The 23,360-nt window shown below is 40.8% G+C and overlaps 1 protein-coding gene across 4 annotated transcripts in view; it reads right to left on the bottom strand.

The window, feature by feature from the left end:
* Positions 1-11,800, bottom strand: part of prpf39 (PRP39 pre-mRNA processing factor 39 homolog (yeast)) — a 29,730-nt gene extending 17,930 nt beyond the window's left edge. For all 4 annotated transcript variants that reach the window (XM_073039602.1, XM_073039603.1, XM_073039605.1 and 1 more), the window contains exons 1-5: positions 11,713-11,800; positions 8,254-8,714; positions 5,171-5,296; positions 4,356-4,474; positions 555-722 (exon numbers count right to left, since the gene is read on the bottom strand). In XM_073039602.1, coding sequence (XP_072895703.1) covers positions 555-722; positions 4,356-4,474; positions 5,171-5,296; positions 8,254-8,714; positions 11,713-11,725 — 887 coding nt within the window. In that variant the 5' untranslated portion in view covers positions 11,726-11,800. The remainder of the gene's footprint in view (positions 1-554; positions 723-4,355; positions 4,475-5,170; positions 5,297-8,253; positions 8,715-11,712) is intronic.
* Between the last annotated feature and the right edge of the window lie 11,560 nt (positions 11,801-23,360).

The following is a 23,360-nucleotide window of genomic DNA, read 5'->3' as shown; positions in this document are numbered from 1 at the left end:
ACCCTGAGGATTCAGTTTATTGTGAATTTCACATTTAATCCTTTGTTGAATGTAGTATAATTTATGCACAAAAATAAAAATAAACTATTACAATTTTTAATTTACTAAGAATATGGAGAATTTAAAAAATATTTTGAAGTTTACCACAGCTCTTGAATTTAATTTCTTAATGATTTTTGCAGATGGTATCAGTCATGAAACAAAGGAATTTAAAAATTGAAATTGTTGTTATGTGGAATCGTTTGGCACTCAGGAACAGCCCAACATAATACAACAGTGTCCACAACAATAAAATTCTAACACAGATAAACTGCAACAAAAAGCCATTAAAAAGATGGAATCTGTGCCAGCGGCTTCTTTAAATTTTGTCTGCCAGGACAGAAGAGTCCACTTTCCATATGTAACTAACAAACATTGCTCTTATTTCCCATTTCTAAATTTTTGTTATTACTCTGGCATTTATTTTCATTTCTCAAAAAGAAGGAATATTTTCAATAGCAGGAATTAATTTAAAGTATAAATATGAATGGTTTTCAGTTTTAATTCTACCTTACCTTTGGAAGTGATGACTGTAGAGCTGTGTTGGAATACCAAGAATACGATCATAAACTGCTGTCACCTCTTGCAGATTTCCTCTGTCATTTTCCCAGTTAATGTAGGTTTCCCACAATCTATCTGAACGAAAGTCAGTTCCTGCAGCTAACACTGCATGTTCAAACACACTGTAAGAACACAGAAGAAATTATTAAGTTTGTTGTCGTAACCATAAGTTTCCACATTCCTGTATTTTTTTGAAGTACCTAATTGATGCATCTTTATGGTCAAAATACATTGAATTAAAGTTTCAGCAACCATTTGTGCTCATTTTAGAAATACTTCAGAAGTATTGCCTACAATTCTGACCACAGCCCAAGTATAAATTCATCACCTTCTGTTGGTTGTGCTGATTGGCAAGACTGAAGAGGATCTGAGAAAGAAATAAGTTGAATTATCATAGAATAAAGCTATGTTATAATTGAGAAGTTTAAATATTTATAAAAAAAGGAATTGACTACTGTACTGCTATCAAAAATATTCCTCAATATTTTCTCAAAGCCGTTTTCATTAATTAAAGTCTCAATATCACCAAGACCAAGGAGATGGTGGTGGACTTTAGGAGATCTAGGCCTCATATGGAGCCAGTGATCATTAATGGAGAATGCGTGGAGCAGGTTAAGACCTACAAGTATCTGGGAGTACAGTTAGACGAGAAGCTAGACTGGACTGCCACCACAGATGCCTTGTGCAGGAAGGCACAGAGTCGACTGTACTTCCTTAGAAGGTTGGCGTCATTCAATGTCTGTAGTGAGATGCTGAAGATGTTCTATAGGTCAGTTGTGGAGAGCGCCCTCTTCTTCGTGGTGGCGTGTTGGGGAGGAAGCATTAAGAAGAGGGACGCCTCACGTCTTAATAAGCTGGTAAGGAAGGCGGGCTCTGTCGTGGGCAAAGTACTGGAGAGTTTAACATCGGTAGCTGAGCGAAGGGCGCTGAGTAGGCTACAGTCAATTATGGATAACTCTGAACATCCTCTACATAGCACCATCCAGAGACAGAGAAGCAGTTTCAGCGACAGGTTACTATCGATGCAATGCTCCTCAGACAGGATGAAGAGGTCAATACTCCCCAATGCCATTAGGCTTTACAATTCAACCGCCAGGACTTAAGAACTTTTTAAAAGCTATTATTAATGCTTTTTGAGATAGTGATTTAGATGCATATCATTTTTTTTACTGAGTTAAGTATTGTATGTAATTAGTTTTGCTACAACAAGTGTATGGGACATTGGAAAAAAAGTTGAATTTCCCCATGGGGATGAATAAAGTATCTATCTATCTATCTATCTACTCATGGGTGGTGACAGACAACTTTACAATTTTATTTTATTAGGCCCAGATACTAACAATAAAACTATGCCATGGTCTGTAATGCCTATTCCTTTGGCACTCTACTCAAAATACCAGTCTATCTCTTAATCTCTGCACTCTCATTCCCACCATCACCATTAGGGTTAGGCCCGAGAGACAACTTCTTTACATAGGATACTGAGCACCTAGAACGAGCTGCCAGACTTTGTGGCAAAGTTTGTGGATGATATGAAGATAAGTGGAAGGATATAGTGCTGAGGCAGCAATCCGATTGCAGCAGGACTTAGAAAATTGGAAGAATGGGCAAAAATTTGGCAGATGGAATAGTTTTGGGAAGTATATCATAATGAAGGAGAAGGTTCAAACTTCAGAGTTGCAGATGAACTTAGGAGTCCTCGTGCAAGTCTGTGCTAAGGAAGGCAAAAGCAATGTTGGCATTTATCAAGGGGAATATAATATAAAAGCAAGGAGATAATGCTGAGCCGTTACAAGACACTGGTCAAGTTGCACTTGGGAGTATTGCCAACAGTTTTGGGCCTCATTTCAGAAAGGATGTGCTGTCATCGGAGGAGATTCACAAGGATGATTCTGGGAACAAAGGGGTTAACGTATGAGGAGTGTTTGGCAGCTGTGGGCCTAGACTCAATGGAAGTTAAGAGAATACGTGGGGATCTCATTGAACCCTTTCAAATGTTGGAAGGATGAGAAAGGGTGGATGTGGAGAGGATGCTTCCTGCGGTGGGAGTATCCAGAACTACAGCACACAGCCTCAAAATTGAGGGGGTGACCTTTCAGAGCAGAAGTAAGAGGAAGGTTTTTTTAAGCCAGAGAGTAGTGAATCTGTGGAATGTTCTGCCACAGATGCAGTGGGGGCTAAGTCAGTGGATATATTTAAGGTGGAAGCTGATAGTTTCCTGATCAGTCAGGGCAGCAAAGGATATTATGAGAATGCAGGTGTGGGGAGTTGAGTGGGATCCAGGATCAGCCATGATGGAATGGTGGAGCAGACTTGATGGGCTGAATGGCCTAATTTTGCTCCTATGTCTTATTGTCTTATGAAGTGGGTGAGGTAGGTATAATTGCAACATTTAAGAGGCATTTGGACAGCAACACGGAGGAGAGGGGTGAGAAGGTTATGAGCCAAACGTGGGCAAATGGGACAAACAGAAGTGGATCAGTTGGGCCGAAGGGCCTCTTTCAATGACATAATAAGACCTCTACGTATCAGTTTCTGCCACTCTGACATAGCATTGATCAAAAAATGATTTTAAAAATCCCATGTAGTGCGATAATTCACTCTCTGCATCAGAAACTTCATGCACAACCGACCAATTCTATCCCTGGCCTTTTAATCCATCTTGCATCTCTAACCCAATCTGATATAAGGCAATTATTTTCCTTGTCCTCCTCTGCTACCCCTTCAGCCAATAGATTCAATTGTCTATCTTCCATAATTTCTAACATCCTCAACATAAATAAAACACCAGTCACACTTTCCTTCTCTCCTTCCATTTCAAAGGGAGCTTTTCCTCTTCTATCTCCAGCAATACTCACTCTTTTACACCAGTAACCGATGCAACTGCAGGAGATACTTCTTTCCTGTTGTTTAGAGGCCTCATTGTTATTTACAATAGATGGCTATTTAGCCTAAATAATTTTAAATTGTAAGAATTCAGATCTTCCTAGCCTCATTTGAAACTTTACTGGAATGTTTTCTGCTAAAAATGTAATATGCCTTCATGACAAAGGACTATACTTTCAGGAATTCAGAGAAAGAGAGGCAATCTTACAGAAACATAAAATTATGAAAGGGATAGATAAGACAGAAACAGGAAAATTGCTTCCACTGATAAGTGAGACTCAAACTAGGAGACCTAGCCTCAAGATTCAGGGGTAGAGATTTAGGATGGAGATGAATAGTTTTCCCGCAGCAAATTACAAATTTATGGAATTCTCTGCCCAGGGAGGCAGTGGGGACTGGCTCATTAGAAATATTTAAGACACAGAATTTTTTGTATAGCAGGAGAATTAAGTGTCATCTGAAAAGACAGGTAGGTGGAGGTGAGTTCATGGCCAGATCAACCACGTTCTATAGATGGTTTACTCCTGCTCCTATTTTTTATGTTCTTAAATGCGATAAAATTCACTGTGAAAGACAAGCATAAGCTGCTGATAAAACACTTAAACTCAACAATCTCATGACCAAAGGTTATAAAAGTCTGACCTATTTTAAGTTATACCTTGCTGTCCAACAAAGAAACTAGGAAAGACCTTTATGTTGATAAGTTCCAAAATATTATGAATTATGAAGCTGATGGTTAATATACTTAGAATCAAATAAAACTTCCAGCTTAAATTTTTATTCTAATGAAATTTACTGATGTCAGGTGAAAGTTACCAATTGAATTATCATGTATTCATACCAAAGTACAGGTATGAATCCAATATTACCTTTTTATTCTTGCATCAGTCTCTGGATTGTCACTATCCAAGGTCTCCTTCAAGAAATTGATATAGTGGAGCCAAAGATCAACACTAAGAGGAATTGCTTGTAGTCCTTGTCGGTACACCTGTGACAAAGAGTTTCTAGTAATTTCTGAAATAAATGTAATAAAAAACCACCAGCAGAGTCTGTATACTGAAAATGTTACTTTCCAGGAATTTGTTTGAATAATCATCCATTACCATTATGTGGAGGGTGGTAAGAACATCACAATGTTCTGCTCTCCACGCGTACAGCCTTGATCTTCAGAGTGTGAGATGGCTCCTGCATTCTGACAAGGTAGGGCAGGCTTGGGGTACAGACCATAGGGCACAGACCCATTAGAACATCACTGACAGCCTCTAACCACAAATGTAATAAAATTCAGCAAAAACAAAAACATTAACGTAAATACAGGGAAAAATAATTGGGTTTAAAATCATAGCACCCAAGTAAAACTGTCAGAAAAGCCCTGCCCTACTTGTTAAATTGCATTGATTTGCACTGCAAAGCTTGACAAACTGTAGTACTAATGAACCTGTTAACAAAGAGAGAAGACATTAGCTGAAAACTGCTAAGGGAAAATATTTTCTTTTATTTTAACTCTGAAAAAGTGGATGAGACCATAAATTATTAACTAAAGCCAAAATCAAAATCTCAAAACCTCTTACAAACATGGTTTGCTTTAGTCTTTTGAGTAGAATATGGCTTGTAGTAATCTGAGACATGGCCAAATTAAAAGTGAAATGCAAATAAAGGGACAAAGTTACAAGAAATCATTCACCTCATTTGCCTCTGTCAGGTTGTTATGGCGTCGTTCAAGATCAGCATACTTTTTCCAATAGCCATAGCAATATGGATAGTGAGATAAAAATTGATCAAAGGCTCTTCTGGCTGCCAGAATGTGGTTCTGTAAAATTAAAAAAATGTTTTAAGTTTTATTTTCAACACATTATACACAAACGTTACCTCTCGGGCACCTCTTCATTTGCTGAGTTCACTTATGTGGTTGCATTTTGATTTGTTATATTTACAATTCAATTGCTTAGATTTCCATTCAACATTAATCACCGAGATACACCTTTTGTAAATTGATGTAACAACTACGCACTTTTTAATTAGTTAAATAGTTTATCTTCATAAGCAACAATTCAATGCAGCAACTGCTGTTATCTGTAAAGCCCGTATTCCAACCACAGAAGAATCCAATTTACATTATCTTTTAATTCTTAGGACAAGCCAAAAGTGCGAATAAGAAGTAGAATTTATTCAAACATAAAATTGAGCTGAGTATTCTACACTAGGCTTACATTAAACATTGATGTAGTTAGTTGCTTCAACTATCCAGAGCACTTTCACTCCGGAGCAAGGGTTAACCTAAATTCCAGATTTACACAACTGAGTGAAAGACTGGGATGCCAAAACACATTTTCCACCAAGACAAAATCTAGACAGTCTGTTGAAGAATGAGGCTGCTGTTTGAAATACTGCATTAATTGGACTAAATCTTGATGAACCAAGAATGTAATGATAGTATGGAATGAACCAATATACATAAAGTGCAACTTAATATCCTCCAAAACTTCTGCAGCCAATAAAAAGTGAGCAAATGCAGACTGACAGATTCTATCCCACATCTTTATCTAGTCAATTCACTCTAATTTCTTCATTTAAAAAATGCTTTCTAGAACACCAACATTTATTTAAACAGATTATTGCATGAAAGCAATCTGCAGATATTTAGGCTAAAATCAGAAAATCATACAAGCCAACAACAGCTGGTGCAAATTCAATGTGTCTGGTTTGCATAAACTGTATAATAAACAGTATTTATCAGTTAGAGAAATGCTTACAGCTAACAATAAGGAAGAGAAACCACAGTAACTTCTTCTCAAGCATGCCACATGAAAGATGCTGCCTTCATCTGCACCTCCTCCATTTCCCAGACATCCATCCTCACCCCATCTTCCCATCCTCTTGTCCTTACCTACCAACCCATGAGCCTCCAGATCCACAAATACTCTCTGTAACCTCTGCCATCTTCAGCAGGATATCACTAAACACATTTTAACTCCCCACCTCCCACCACTCTGCACTTCCCACAGGATTGCTCCCTCTGTGATTCCCTCATTCATTTGCCCATCCCCACTGATCTCCTCCCGGCACTTACTCCTGCAAGCACAAAAAGTGCTACACCTGTCTATTCACATCCTCCCTTGGGACCATTCAGGGCTCCTAACAGTCCTTCCAGGTGAGACAATGCTTCAACTGTGAGTCTGTCCGGATCATTTACTGCACCTGTTTCAGCCTCCTCAATATTGGTAAGACCCAATGTAGATTGTGGGGACCATTTTGCCAAGCATCTTTCCTACATCTGCAACAAGCAGGATCTCCTGGTAGCCAACCATTTTATGCCCAATCCTAATCTAACGTGCCAGCTCATGGCCTCCTCTACTGCCAAGATGAGGCTATTCTCAAGTTGGAGAAGTAACACTTCATTCTGTCTGGATAGTCTCCAACCCGACAGCATGAACATTGGTTTCTCTAACTTATGGTAATTTCTCCCCCATCTCCTCTCACCCCTTCTCCTTTCCTGTCTATCATGTCCCTCTGGTGTCCCCCCTCCTCCTCCTCTTTCCCCCTTGGTCCACTCTCCTCACTTGTCAGATTCCTTCTTCAATCCTTTACCTTTCCACCTATCACCTCCCAGGTTCTCACTTTACCACCCAACCACCTCCCTTCTTCCCCATATGGCTTCACTTATCACCTGCTAGCATGTACTCCTCAGCCTCCTCCACATTTTTCTGGCTTCCTCCCCCATTCTTCCTAGTCCTGATGAAGGGTCTTGGTCCAAAACATCAACTTAGCTTATTCTTGTCCTTAGCTGCTGTCTGACCTTCTGAGTTTGTCCAGTATTTTGAGTGTGTTACTCTGGATTTCCAGCATCTGCAGAATCTCTTGTGTTTATAACATGAAGTATATTGTATTTTAAAATACATGCTGAAATCTCATCTAGTTAAAGTTGAACTTGACCAACAAAGCAATTATGTAATTCCCACAACCACACCTGGCCATGGCATTATTATTATAATCAGCTATACAAAAAAAGATTTTTTTTTAAAAGAAGTATCAACATTGAACATGATCTCTACTTCCTAGCCACCAGAAGAAGAAACAGTAGTGTTGTGGTATTCATTAACAAATGGATCCACTATACCTTCCAACAGCTTAATTAAGCAGAGCATTCAGCAAGTTCAAAAAATATTTGATAAAATGAAATTATAGAAAATGTATGTGGAGTGATATAATATGGGTAGCTGTAGAATTTCTGACTTATGGGAAAAAAGGCTCATTGATAGAACACTTATTTAACTTGGGAACTGCCTATACAAAGATTTATTCTGATCTCTATAGTTATTTAATCCAAATTGCAGAGCTTTAATATAAACCCAAATAACTACAGAACAACCATTAACTATAACATAACTATTTTAACAGAGAAACTCTCAAATTTATTGTTTCACATGCAAACCTCTGAAGATTGACACAGAAGATAACCAGAATTTACTCCAATTTGTCTTATGGTTGAAATTACCAAAAGACTCAGCAGTGAACCTTAATGAAATCTTCATTGTAAATCTTACAGTGATGCAATGGCAATACATCACCAAATGAACATATTTAGTTGTCTGAAATGATGTCTGACAATTATCTAGTTTGCTATGGACCACATTTTTCAATTAATAGGAACTTATTAGCACCAGCAATAAAAATTCTGATAGCTGCAGAACTAAGTTTTCAGTGTAAAGATGACAACACACTGCACTTTGACCATACATTTTTTAAAATTTTGTATAATTTACTCACCTCTTGCTCTACATATTGCAGCAAATACGTCCAACCTGTAAAGTCTTGGGGATTGTCTTCAACCACCTTCCAAAACTTTTCATATTCCACAGGAAAGGAAATTTCAGAGTCATTGAGTCCCACATTTTCTATATCTTCAACAGTTCGATCAGGGGAAGAGTTCTCAGCCTGAGATTCAGTGTCCATTGATGCTGAACCTTCAGGAGATTCTACTTGCGATGCTAATGAATGTGGCAAATTTGTTAAGGGCTCCAGACTGGTTTCCTGTTCAATAACTTCATTTTCACTTTCTAAAGTTTGTGGCTCACAAGTTGAGATCTCATGGGTATCAGAAGGCTGAGAGTTTGGCACGAGCATCTCTTTTGGAAGAGAATTGCTTGTGGTGGAGATATTTTTATACAAGTCACTTTCATCAGTAGAAGCAAGTCCATCATTAGGTGACGATGCTGTCTCACTTAAGCCTTAAAAGGTAGATAAATAGAGACACTGATCATACCACAAAGCAATTGTCCAAAATTCAAATTGTCCTCTCTCTTGGTTTACAAATACAAACCTATCGCTAATGATTCCTATCAGAAAAAAGCAAATTAATTCAGTTATGACTATTTTACTACCTACCATAAATCAGAGTTGAAATATATGCAACATTAATATTTGTTTTTCTTTAAACCCTCTTTTCAAGATCACTCAATGTAGGAAGCAACATTTCAACATTACTCACGCCTAGAAGCTTAATTTTGATTAAAAGAATGCATTTTATCTGCAATTTTAGAAATTTTGATGCTAATCTTACATTTATCTTTAAATGAAAATGAATGGCAATCCCAATAAGATTCATTATTTGGAATATCTTTGTTGACCTTTCTCAAGAGTAACACTAAGATATTCTGCAGATTTAGACAAAATAATGTCTGCAAACAATTCAGACAGGCATCTTTTGCTGGCACCATTCCTTCCAGTGGACTGTTGCACTACTTTTATGATGGACAAAGGGAAAAATCTTTTTCAAAGTAGCATTGATGTTGAAAACTGAAACATTTTAATATAAATTTGCAGGGTGTACAAGGAAGGAAATAGGATTGATGAGAACTGAATGAGAAACCTTTGCTTATATTTTTGAACAGAGCGGGGTATTCATAGATTGCAGAAGGAAGCAGACTGATGGAATGAGCAGAGATGCATGGTATAGTAGAAAGAATGGCAAAGTTTACTTAAGTTTATTATTCTCAAAAGAATGCTGGAACAGAGAGACCCAAGGGTACGTGTACACAAATTGTTGAAAATGCAGGGCAGGTTTAACAAGACATACACAATTTGGGGTTTTTAAATCAATAAAAACACAATACAAAAGCAGAAACTTTTATTCAGCCTTGTCTGAAATATTGTGTTCAATTGCAGTCACTACATTATAGGAAGGATGTGAAACCATCAGGGAGAGGTCACAGAAACGATTTTCGAGAAAGGTTCCTAGGATGAGGGATAATAGTTACAAGGGTAAATGTGAGGGTCTGGGGCTGTTTTCTTTAGTAAAGGCTGAGAAAAGATTTGATATTGATGGGTCTAAACAGAGTGGATGATGGAGTGGTTGAGGACGAGAGGTCACACGTATAAAGAGAGAATACAACATATGGCTGGAATCTGGAATGCACTGCCTGCCAATGTGACAGGTTCCACTGTAAACTTCTAGAGGGAATGGATTATTTGATAAAGCAAAACTTACAAGCTAGGAGAAAGGGGCATCATGGACATGATGAGCTACATGGTCACCCTGTGTGCAGAAACTACTTTACAGAATTGTAGTGTTCAGTTTGTTCTGTTAATGGTAGTTATCATATGTCATAAACATTCAATTTCCATCAATCTAAATAGTATAGAAGCTGTTGTGTTTTAGTCAAGTACACTGGTTTTAGACTAAGAATGATCAAATACATCTTAAAGAATAAAAACTACACAGAAACATGTAAAACAGAAAAAGTAGAATATTCAACAAAAGCATTGAGGAGAGTAAATGAGTAAAATTTACAAGTTATTTGTTGGCTGCTGGTGACCACTGATGTTCTGCAGGGGTCAGCATTGGGTCTGTTACGTCTCAGATCGTACATTAATGATCTGGCTAAGTTTGCGAGAATAGGTGGGCAGGTAGTGTTGAGGAAGCAGGGTGTCTGCAGGTGGACTTGGACAGATTAGGAGAATGGGCAAAGAGTCAGAGGGAATACAAGGTACTGAACTATATGATCATGAACTTCAGTAGAAAGAATAAAAGTGTAGACTATTTTCTAAATAGGGAGGAAAAAACAAATCAGAGGTGCAAAGGAACTTGGGAATCCTCATGTAGGATTCCCTAAAGGTAAACTTGTAGGTTGGGTCGTAATAAGGAAAGCAAATGAAATGCTAGCATCCATTTCTAGGAGACTAGAATCTAAAAGCAAGATTTCATGCAGAGGCTTTATAAAGTATTGAGAGCAGTTCTGGGCACCATATCGAAAGGAAGGATGTGCTGGTGCTGGAGAAAGTCCAGAGGAGGCTTACCAGAATGATCCCAGGGATGAAATGGTTGATGTAGGAGGAGCATTTGATGGCTCTGGACCAGCACTCACTAAAACTTTAAAAGAATGAGGAAGGATCTCATTGAAACCTACCAAATTTTGAAAGGCCTAAATAGAATGAAAATGCTTCCATTAGAGGGAGAGTCTAGCATCAGAAGGCACATCCTCAGAATAGAACGTCACTCTAGAATAGAGATGAGGATCACTTTAAGCCAGTGGGTAGTAGATCTGTGGAACTCACAGACGGCTGTGGAGGTCACATCGTTGGGTATATTTAAAACATCATGATTAATAAGGACATCAATCAGCCATGATCAAATCGGAGTAAACTCGATGAGCGGAATGGCCTACTTCTGTTACGTCCCACTTGGAAGACAGCACTCCTGAAACTCGCATTTCCCCAATATCTCTCTGGCGTGTCAGTCTAATGTTCTGTGCCTAGAACATAACTTTTAAGGCGATATTCCTGACACCAACCTCTGCCTACGGTGATCCTTATAAAACAGGGTGCTGTAAATTTACTACAATGCCTTGGACGAGGTTTTAAAAGTTTTGCTTCGTTATACCTAGTGGAACACGACGCTAGGCTAAGACATTTCAATACAAATCTGCAAGGAACGGGTGTTCTTACAGGCAAAGGAAAAGCAGGGTGACTCCGGGCTGCCGGAGATCGGATATATTTAGACACAGGCGCAGCCCACATAAGGATTTCGCCGCTTGGCGAGGATCCGGGACTCAACGCGGGCCTGCTACCTTTCCTACAGGTCCCAAGATCAGGCCTCCACTAAGGCCCGAGAGCAAGGCAAGCGGCGCGCAGCCAACCTGAGAGAAGAAGGGGCGGCGGAGGCAGAGGCCGGCGCCCCCGGGGGTCGCTCTGCCCGGCCTCCCGCCAGGACTCGCCAGCCATACTCACCTCGTGCCGCCATAATGCGGTCCCCCCGTCGCCGTAGCCGCTCGCAACTCGCACTCCTACTCCTGACACACTCCGTGCTAAACCCCGCCCACCCTCTGACATCACCCTCGCGTCACGGGATTCACTTACCCCAGCTGCGCAACCAGCGATCCTTGGAAGTTCGTACCGTGATAATGGGATGATTGGACTTTAAAAATAATTTGAAAAACATGTTCACCTCTTGAAATTGCACGCATTAAAACAACACCAGAAAATGCAGCGTGCAAGGTCATTTCTGGAATACAAGCGTAAGAGGAGAAATAAATAATTGTTACTCCGGATCCGATGCAGTACAAGTCAAGTCGTCACTTTTTATTGTCATTTCGATCATAACTGCTGGTAAAAACGAGACAACGTTTTTCGGGATCACGGTGTTACATGACACCATGTAATTGAGTAAAAACTCAATTAGATAAAGAATACAAGAATAAAAACACGATGAATATACAGGAATTACTTAAGATAGCTATATACATAGATTGATTGTATGTCCATAATGTGATGCTCTTCACAGGAGTGTCTGTACATAAGGTGACTGAAAAGAAATAATTAAATAGCGGCGATTGTGGGTGTGGAGGCGTAGGTTAGTCGGTGGAGGTTTTGATCAGTCTTACTGCTTGGGGAAAGTAACTGTTTTTGAGTATGGTGGCCTAGCTGTATGCTACGTAGCCCCCTCCCTGATGGGAGTGGGGCAAAAAGTCCATGAACAACGGTTTTGTCCAGCCTTCCTGTCCACTACAGTGTAGTTCCCATACCATGTAGTAATGCAATATGTTAGGATGGCCTCTACTGTGCATTGTAGGACGCAAGTACGGATGTGCATAATCCAGCTCACTTCAGCCCCTTCAGAATTTAGAGGCGTAGAGAAAAACCAAACAGGACAGAAATGCCTCTGTCTCAATCTCAATTTCCAAAGGGGTTAAGAAATGATTCATAAAGCAAGTCTTATTTTGCTGTTTTGCAATGTTCTAGTATGTATTTATATATGAATGTGTCAGTTAAAAAGAATGAATACTTAATGGATGTAAAGCACTTTTGGGGTATCCTAAAAGGATGAGAGGACATTGTATGCCCGAAACACTCAAGATACAGTATTCATTTGGAACAGGAGTCCACCGAGTATGGACCAGGCACTGGTAAATGGGATCATTGCAGAGAGTCTCTTGTTGGGTCCTTAATAGATGTGGTGGTCTATGGGACCTGTTTCTGTGCTGTATACTCTAACTTTTGACCTGCTTGATGTTCAAGAATAGCGCATGGGTGTAAGAATGACTTGGTAGCTTTCACTGTGCCTGTTAGCCAAAAGATATGATACTTTTGTTGATGAGTGCAAGAAGAAAACTATGTTGAAAAACACTGCCTGCATTCCACTGGCACAAAGGGGGAGTTGGGGTCAGCATGGATCATGGCAGAAGAGGGGCCTGCTGCCTTACTCCTGAGGTTTTGCTAGTGCTGGGTAGCCCAGGGTGAGGGTACCATCTTTCACCTTTAGGGTCTCAGGGCAGCACATAAGCTGGCAAAGTGTGTACAGGCTGGTGACTGGCATCATCCATGTCATGTGTTGGTAGCAACAACCTGACACTCAACATCAGTAAAACGAAAGAGCTGATTGCGGACTTCAGGAAGGGTAAGATGAAGGAACGCATACCAATCCTCAGAGGGATCAGAAGTGGAGAGAGTGAACAGTTTCAAGTTCTTGGGTATCAAGAGCTCTAAGGATCTAACCTGGACCCAACATATCAATGTGGTTATAAAGAATGCAAGACAATGACTATCTTTCATGAGGAGTTTGATGAGATTTGGTATGTCAACAAATACACTCAAAAACTTCTATAGTTGTACCGTGGAGAGCATTCTGACAGGCTGCATCACTGTCTGGTATGGAGGGGAGGAGCTACTGCTCAGGACTGAAAGATGCAGAGGGTTGTAAATTTATTCAGCTCCATCTTGGGTACTAGCGTACAAAGTACCCAGGGCAACTTCAAGGAGCGGAGTCTCAGAAAGGCAGCGTCCATTATTAAGGACCTCCAGCACCCAGGGCATGTCCTTTTCTCACAGTTACCATCAGGTAGGAGGTACAGAAGGCACACACTCAGCGAATCAGGAACAGCTTCTTTCCCTTTGCCGTCCAATTCCGAAATGGACATTGAATCCTTGAACACTACCTCGCCTTTTTAAAATATATTATTTGTTTTTTGCACGATTTTTAATCTATTCAATATACGTATATGGTAATTTATTTATTCTTCTTCTAGATTATGTATTGCATTGAAATGTTGCTGCTACGTTAAGAAAATTTCACGGCGCATGCTGATGATAATAAACCTGATTCTGATATCTTACCTGAACTCCCTTTCATCACCAAATGAAGCTGCAGTTTTTCTTGGTTTGGACTTTTCCTCACCTTGGTGTTTTCTCCATGGCAACAGATTCAATAGACAGTGACCACCAATGAGCTTGTAACCACTGAGAAACAGGAGCAAGGATCTGGCTGAAAGAAACATTTAAGAAAGCTGTTCTCTTGCTAGAGTGATGACAGCAGGTTGGAGAGATATAAGCAAACTCTAGCAGTTGACCTTTGTGAGGAAAATGAAGTATCCCTGAAGAGCAAAATTACAGTTGATGTGTGGGTAGCCTCAAAGCACAGAGAAGTACAGCCACACATGAGAAATGGAAGGTGATATTGTTGCTGTTGTTGGGGTTGGAGTCATATTAGACTACCAGTGAATCTATTAATGTTCTAAAAAAATTTAACATCAAGATTAATTAAAAACCTTGAAAAGACTGTTTAACATAGTGTGAGTAGAATTAGACAGTGAATAAATGGCTGGATGAAAGACAGTGGCACAATTGTGTAACTTCCAGGTTGGGCATTGCTTACTGGCAGATAGGAAAATTAAGATGAAAATATTTTGTAAACCAGACTTAATGCACAGGGGAGCAGGCAGGACAGCACCTATGGTAGAGATGGTACTAAAAAATTAGACATTTTAGCTGACAGCATTGGTAAAGTAACGTGATGGTGAATAAGAATGTGATCCCATGCTCACACTTTGAGAAGTCCAATTACCTGGCTGTACTTTTACTCTCGGTAGAGACAGAGACTGCAGCACCAGTAGTGAGGATCCAGAAGGTCTGGTCAGGAGAGGTGGAGGAGCACTTACAGGTCTGATTTGAGGTGGTGGACTGGACGATATTCATGGATTCCTATTCAGATCTGGATGAATGCGCCACAGTTGTCACCAACTTCATTAAGATCTGCAGAGTTGAGTGTGTGCGCCTTCGGGTACGTACTGAACATACCCAAACCAAAAAAAGAGGATGAATCAGGAGATTCATAGGCTGCTAAGGACTAGATCTATGTCATTCTATGTCTATGTGATCCAGAACTTTACACGCAGAGGTATAACCTATGGAAGGCTGTTTTGAGAGCGAAGAAGGGATCGCAGGCCATTACTTCCTATGAGGCGAAACCTATCGTGAATGGCTGTGATGTTTCACTCCCGGATGTGCTTTTATGCATGCTTTCAAAAGAAAGAGTAGAACTCTACATGTACAGATCCCTGCAATCTGTCTTCGAGGCTGACGTCAAAGCAGCTTTTATGAAGGTGAACCCTCGCCAGGCATCAGGCCCTGACACTGCACCTGATAGGACATTGAAAACCTGTGCCAACAACTGCTGGAATGTTGGAGGCAGCTTCATTCTCTCACTGCTGCAGTCAGAGGTTCCCACATGCTACAAAAGGGCGACAGTCTTAACGCTGGAAGAGCAGGGTGAGTTGCCTCAAAGACTATCACACAATTGCACTCATATCTACTACGATGAAGTGCTTTGAGAGGATGGTCATGGCCAAACCCAACTCTCGTCTAAGCTAGGACCTGGACCTGGTGCAATTTGTCCATCATCACAATAGGTCTACAGCGGATGCAATCTCAGTGACTCTCCATTTGGCCTTGGATTACCTGGACAACAGCAATACCCATGTCAAGATGCTGTTTATTGATTACATCTCAGGTTCAACACCATCACACCCTCAGTACTAATCAACAAGCTGCAAAACCTGTACCTCCCTCTGCAATAGGAACTTTGATTTCCTTACCAAGGGGTCAGTGCAGATCAGAAATAACATTTCCTCCTTGTTGAAAATCAACAGTGGTGCACTTAAAGGAGGCGTGCTTAGCCCACTGCTCTACATTCATGACTGTGTGGCTGGAGACTGAATTATTATTGGCATAATTTCAGGTAGTGACAAGAAGGCGTACAAGAGTGAAATAGATTAGCTGGTTGAATGATGTTACAACCACTGTTTGTGAACTTCAGAAGTCCTCATCAAGGACCAGCAGTGGAAAGGGTGAGCAGTTTCAAGTTCCTGAGTGTCAACATCTCTAAAGATCTGGCCTAGGCTCAATATCTTGATGCAATCACAAAGAAGGCACAACAGTGGCTATTATTTCATTAGAAGTTTGAGGAGACACCAAAGACTCTTGCAAATTTCTATAGATGTACCATAGAGAGAATTCTATCTGATTGCATCACTGGTACGAAGCGGTCACTGCATAGGGTTGGAAAAAGCTGCAAACTCAGCCAACTCCATCATGGGCACTGGCCACCCCAGCAGCAAGGCCATCTTCATGGAGCAATGCCTCAAAAAGGCAACATCTGTCATTAAGATGCCCATCACCAAGGACACACCCTCTTCTCATTGCAACTATCAAGCAGGAGGTATGGCAGCCTGAAGACACACAGTCAACATTTTAGGAACAGCTTCTTCACCACTGTCATCAGATTTCTGAATAGACAATGTACATTACCTCAATTTTTTTTGCTCTCTTTTTCACTAATTTTTAGTACATATATATTTCTTACTGTATTTTATAGTTTGTTATGTATTGCAATGTACTGCTGCCACCAAACCACTTTTTAAACAATGTATTTCAGTGATATTAAATCCAATTCTGATACTGATATTCTTGGAGGTCGGTTTGCAGAGTCTGAGTAATATTAACAAAGAATACATTTTTAGAAACAAAATACTGAGAGTATGTGAGAATCACATCTCCATAGAGTCACAGTTAGCAGTGTGGGGTGGTGTCTTGTGCCAAGTGCTGAGCATGTCTGTTTTGCCACTGGTCACCAGTGAAGTTGGTATTGCATCATAACAGCAATGAAATGCAATGCCAAAAGATCCATCTAAAGAACCATCTGCAAAGGTCACCGTGAGATCAGGAGTTCTCCTATAAAGGGAAGTAACAAGCTACATGGAAAATTCGAACAGGGGAATATGATCCAAAGAAAATTAATAACTGAGCCCACTTTGATTGGTTTGAGTCAAAGTAATGGAAATATTCACAAGCCTTGAGGGCAAGTAGTTCAGAGGAACCTGAACAGCAGGAGAAAGCCACTTTCCAGAAGTTCCAGAAACTTCTGTGCCATTAATGGAGTCTGGTATAGATAATATTAATGGAAACAATAAGACTGCAGCATTTCTGCAGAAGAACTTGGCATCTACAGTGGAAGTACTGAATCATCAAATCAAGTAGTTGGCTGATTTAAGAGAGATCTGCAATACAATGTGGAGGCAGTTCAGAAACTCTGAAGGATGTAACAACAAGAATGAACAGTAATATAAGCTCAGTAAGTGTGGCCAGAGTTTGACTGACTCAGAATAGTTGCAGCTAAATTCAAAACCCCGGAGACAATACAGAGAGTCTGAAGAGGTGACTTTAGTCTCAAAAGGGGCAGCAGGAAAATTGAATTCAGTACCTTGTGTACCTTCAGTGGGAGTCACTTCCAGATGGTGTGAAATCAGAAGGACCAAACCAAGGTGCCTTAGGAAGCAATAAATTGCAACTAGGATTCTGATATTCTAGGACATGTCACTCAGGGACTTGGGCTATATATTTTTTTCTTTTGTGTGACTGTAAATATGCTTCCTATCTTGAATGTGCTGTGTGCCTTGTGCTGTTTATGTTTTGCACAATGGTCCCAGAGGAATGCAGTTTTGTTTGGCTGTATTCATGCATGGTTTAATGATAATTAAACTTGAATTTGAGCTATTAAATAATATTTAATCAGAATTACTGCAGGAATTTATGTCATTAGCTCCTATGTTATGTTTTACATGAATAATATAGCATATAAAAGCGGTGTCAAGAAAGTAGGGCCACCTCGGTAGTGTAGCAGTTAACACAACACTGTCGCAGCTTGGGGCATTAGAGTTCAGAGTTCCATTCCGATGCCATCTGTAAGAAGCATGTGGGTTTCCTCCCCCTTCCAGAGACATACCAGTTAGTAGGTTAATTGGTCATTATAAATTGTCCTGTGATTATGCTCAGGTTAGGTGGGTTGTTGGGTGTTGCAGCTCGTTGAGCTGGAAGGGCTTGTTCTGCGCCGTAGCTCAGGAAAAAATAAAATTGAACAATCATGGACATGGATATTAAAAATAATTTGACATTGAAACTGCAGATAATGGAAATCAGACATAAAAATGTGCTTTACGAGCCTCCTGATGAACTGCTAAATCTATATAGAACATGGAACATAGAAATCTACAGCACATTACAGGTCCTTCAGCCCACAATGTTGTGCTGACCATGTAACCTACTCTAGAAGCTGTCTAGAATTTCCCTACCGCCTAGCCCTCTATTTTTCTGAGCTCTATGTACCTAAGATTCTTTTAAAAGACCCTATTGTATCCGCCTCTACCACTGTCACTGGTAGTGCATTCCATGCACCCACCACTCTGTGTGGAAAAACCTACCTCTGACATCCCCCCACCCCCCCCCCCCCCCCGTACCTACTTCCAAGCACCTTAAAACTGTGTCCCCTCATGTTAGCCTTTTCAGTCCTGGGGAAAAGCCTCTGGCTATCCACACGATTGATCCACACACCATCTTAAACACCTCTATCACGTCACCTCTCATCCTCCAACGCTCCAAGGAGAAAAGGCCGAGTTCACTCAACCTAATCTCATAAGGTGTGTTCTCCAATCCAGTCAACATCCTTGTAAAACTTCTCTGCACTCTGTCTATAGAATCTACATCCTTCCTGTAGTGAGGTGACCACAGCTGAACACAGTACTCCAAGTGGGGTCTAACTAAAGTCTTATTTAGCTGTATCATTACCTCACAGCTCTTGAACTCAATTCCATGCATCAGCTTTGAGTGTCTATGGACATGGACCCCAAGATCTCTCTGATCATCCTGTTATGTGTGCTGAACAAACCAGATGGAAATGGGGTCCAGAGCTGACAGCCCCCCCCCCCCCCCGGGAACTATGCTGCTAATGAGAGAGAGATGAAGAACAGTGGTAGAGGCATCTGCTACAGATAAGAGAGAGAGAGTCGGATGATTTAGTATTATGGCTTCTTCAATGATGAAAAGGTAAACAATCTTTTGCTACAAGGACACTTCTTTGCTCGTTAACATTCTTGCTGAGACAACAGGGAGTAGCCCAGTTTGATGGACATAGAGTTGACAGATGGCTGATACCCCGTCAGTGGGGATAAAAGACGAGTCTGCGGGGACACCCACAGACACACCAGTGGACACTGAAAGAGTGCTATGCACCCACAGGAAGGTGGGGGCTTGGAGGATCGGTTCAGGAGAATCGGTCCGGAGTACGGTGGATGAAGGCAGACCAGTGGGGACTTGTGTGTGTGTCCACCCTTGCCTGGGTGACGAGTCCATCACTGAAGAACAGTCCAGCCTGGAATGGAAGGGTCATAACCAGTGACCCCAACGGTACAACGGTACAAGAAGATGACGGAAGGTTTGCCTGCTGCAGCTGCTCATCTCTTGCTCGTTCTCTCTCACTCTCTCTCCAACATTGCAACACAACAACAACTACCTCAACACAAACTGAACTGAACTCTATATTCTCTTATGACAATTCACTTACTCCTAGACTTTGATACAGCTTGGTTTTGATTCTTATTCCTGCACTTCTGTATTTATCATTGCTGACCTGTTTTATATGTATATTTGCATTTTTGATACTGTATTGCTTGGTTTACTAATAAGCACCTTTACAGTACCACCAGACTCCAACGTATCATTCCATTTCTGCTGGTCTGCTAACCCAGTTATGGGGTTACGTAACAATCCAAACTGCCAGGCGTCTTACCATGAATATTATATTCTGTCTTCAAATTTGACCTACCAAAATTAACCATTTCACATTTACCTGGGTTGAACTCCATCTGCCACTTCTCAGCCCAGTTTTGCATCCTATCGATGTCCCGCTGTAACCTCTGACAACCCTCCAGACTGTCCACAACACCCCCAACCTTTGTGCCATCAGCAAACTTACTAACCCACCTTTAGGAGATCTAGGCCCCATATGGAGCCAGTGATCATTAATGGAGAACGTGTGGAGCAGGTTAAGACCTACAAGTATCTGGGAGTACAGTTAGACGAGAAGCTTGACTGGACTGCCAACACAGATGCCTTGTGCAGGAAGGCACAGAGTCGAATGTACTTCCTAAGAAGGTTGGCATCATTCAATGTCTGCAGTGAGATGCTGAAGATGTTCTATAGGTCAGTTGTGGAGAGCGCCCTCTTCTTTGTGGTGGCGTGTTGGGGAGGAAGCATTGAGAAGAGGGACGCCTCACGTCTTAATAAGCTGGTAAGGAAGGCGGGCTCTGTCGTGGGCAAAGTACTGGAGAGTTTAACATCGGTAGCTGAGCGAAGGGCGCTGAGTAGGCTATGGTCAATTATGGATAACTCTGAACATCCTCTACATAGCACCATCCAGAGACAGAGAAGCAGTTTCAGTGACAGGTTACTATCGATGCAATTCTCCTCAGACAGGATGAAGAGGTCAATACTCCCCAATGCCATTAGGCTTTACAATTCTACCTCCAGGACTTAAGAACTTTTTTTAAAAGCTATTAATGCTTTTTGAGACGGTGATTTAGATGCATATCATATTTTTTTACTGAGTTAAGTATTGTATGTAATTAGTTTTGCTACAGCAAGTGTATGGGACATTGGAAAAAAGTTGAATTTCCCCATGGGGATGAATAAAGTATCTATCTATCTATCTTCTACTTCCTCATTTAGGTCATCTATATTTAAAAGTATCAATCAAAATACATATTTCAAGTGTTAATAACCAATAAAATCAATGCATTAAAGATCAATAATAATTGAGAATGAGTAAACAAACTATCCAATAGCTAGTAAATACCACCTGGCTTTTGTTAGCATCCTAAACTAGTTTGGACATGCCTGATGACCTTGATTCCTAGGCTTGAACAGCATAGCCATGCAAAGGTGAGCTAGGTTCGCAAAATTCAAGTTTTGCTGGATAGCCATGTTCAGCTAAGTAACTGTACAATGACTACAAACTATGTCTGTCAACACATTATCTTAACACTTGCCTTGCTGCAACTTGCACACTTTTATCCAGCAAAGGACAATATCAGCCTTGGCAAAGACTTAATATCATAGAGCAGCAGGAGGACTGTTGGACTGTAATGGAGGTGGTTGATCTTCGGGCCATCATTCCACAGAATGATTTTGGGCAAGAGATTAAAACAAATACCACAATTAACATGAGTGAGTCTCCCATTACCCACTATACAATGGAGCCGCCACAATCTCCCAGGAGGAAGTGAGGTCTGTTAAAGGGTCCACAAGGTGTAAGATAGGACACAGTATAATTCCTGCCCAATCTTTCTGACCTTGTCAGCTTCCAATTGAACGTTTATGACCAAATCACTGATGTTTTCTGATGTATGAGAGATATATGTGCAATACTCCTGGCCAATGATAGTACAAGTATCACCTTTCTCAGCCAATCAATTTTCAAGTAGGAATTGCCACCATTTCAGCTATAATGTCTTTAACAGCTCAGCTTGTGACATGTAATGCTGTCATTTCATTAGTTAATTTCTCCATCGCCAGGGCCATATTGATGCTCTCAGGAGTTAGTCCAACAGGTCCCTATAATGGGGACACAATTATCCTGAAATGCTCAGATTCTGTAAAAGTCCTTTGATGGCAGCCTCGGTGCAGTTGGATATAGGGAGAGTGATAGCAGCTGGTACCTATGTGGGATCACATAGGCCAGATAACAACAACATCTCCACAATTTTGGTTGTGGCCAAAGATCTTTCTACTAAATTCTAGCGAGTACAGGTCCAGATGCTACTCATACCTTAACCCTTTCATTCCTGGAATCATTCTCCTGAACCTTCTCCAATTCCAGCAGATCCTTTCTTAATGGGCCCAAAAGTACTCACAATACTCCAAGTGTGGTCTGTCCAATGCCTCATAAAACCTCAGCATTACATCCTTGCTTTTATATTCTAGACCTCTCGAAATTAATGCTAACATTGTATTTGCCTTCCTTAACAACTTAACCTGCAAGTTAACATTTAGGGAATTCAACACGAGGACTCTCAATTCTCTTTGCACCTCTGAATTTTTTCCCTGCTTAGAAAACAGTCTATGCCTTTATTCTTTCTACAAAAGAGCATGACCATGAGCTTACCTACACTTTATTCTATGACTTCTTTCCCCTTTTATTTATTTGTCCCCACTGATTGACTTTCCTCTATCACTTCATGATTTATCTGAACTGTTTCCATCTCATTTTCATTTGCTTTCTTCAGTTAATGGGGTCATTAGTCCTGACTGTGAAGTCCACACAGGAGTGACGAGGGCCAGTGACACCTCCCCCCAAACCAGGTCATCAAGGACTGGAGGTCTGTGAAGTTGGCAAAGCTGAAGGTTGAAATTCAGAACTTGGTGAGTTCAGAGATAGAAAGTCTGAAAGGTCAAAAGCTGAAGTCAGCAAGTCCAGAGGTAGAAAGCCTGGGAAGTCAGACTGAACAAAGAGAGTGAGTAGATTGCAAGCCCAGGCCGGAGACTGGAGGTTAGAAGCACAAAGTCTGCAAGTTTGGGAACCTGGGCTAGATACTGAAGATTGGAGAGCTGATGATTGTGCATTTGAGAGTCTGGGGCCCCAAGGCACCTGACATAAGGTTGAAGATCTCTGTGTGTGATGGGGTAGAAGATAGGCAAGCGGATAGTTTGGCTATTGTTGTTTTGTTTAATTGTTGCTGCTGCTTGTGTTGTTCTATGTTGTGTTGAACATTGAGGGCATGATTTTTGGTACAAGAATATATGGCACACGAGCGCTGCCCTCAGCAAACTCTCAGTTTTGTTGGTTGTTATTGCAAATGACACATTTCACTCAGTTTTGATGTATACCGAGTGCCCTAATGAGCTGGCCAGTGAGTGTACGTTCATGGTCTTCTGCTGCTGTTGCGCATCCACTTCAAGGTTCGATGTGCACTCTGAGATACTTTTTGCACACCACTGTTGAAATGTGTGGTTATTTGAATTATTGTCACCTTCCTGTCAGCTTGAACCAGTCTGGCCATTCTCTGCTGCTCTGTCATTAACAAAGCATTTTCATCCACAGAACTGCCGTTCATTGGATATTTTTGTTTCTCGCATCATTCTCTGTAAGCTCCAGATATTGCTGTGTGAAAATCCCAGGTGATCAGCAGTTTCCAAGATTCTCAAACCACCTGTTTGGCATTAACAATTATTCCACCGTCAAAGTCACTTAGATCATATTTCTTCCCTATTCTGAT

Source organism: Hemitrygon akajei, chromosome 3 (genome assembly GCF_048418815.1).
Source record: "Hemitrygon akajei chromosome 3, sHemAka1.3, whole genome shotgun sequence".
In the NCBI taxonomy this organism is placed as follows: domain Eukaryota; kingdom Metazoa; phylum Chordata; class Chondrichthyes; order Myliobatiformes; family Dasyatidae; genus Hemitrygon; species Hemitrygon akajei.
Note: the sequence above shows the minus strand (reverse complement) of the source record. Positions and strands in the feature narration are given on the sequence as shown.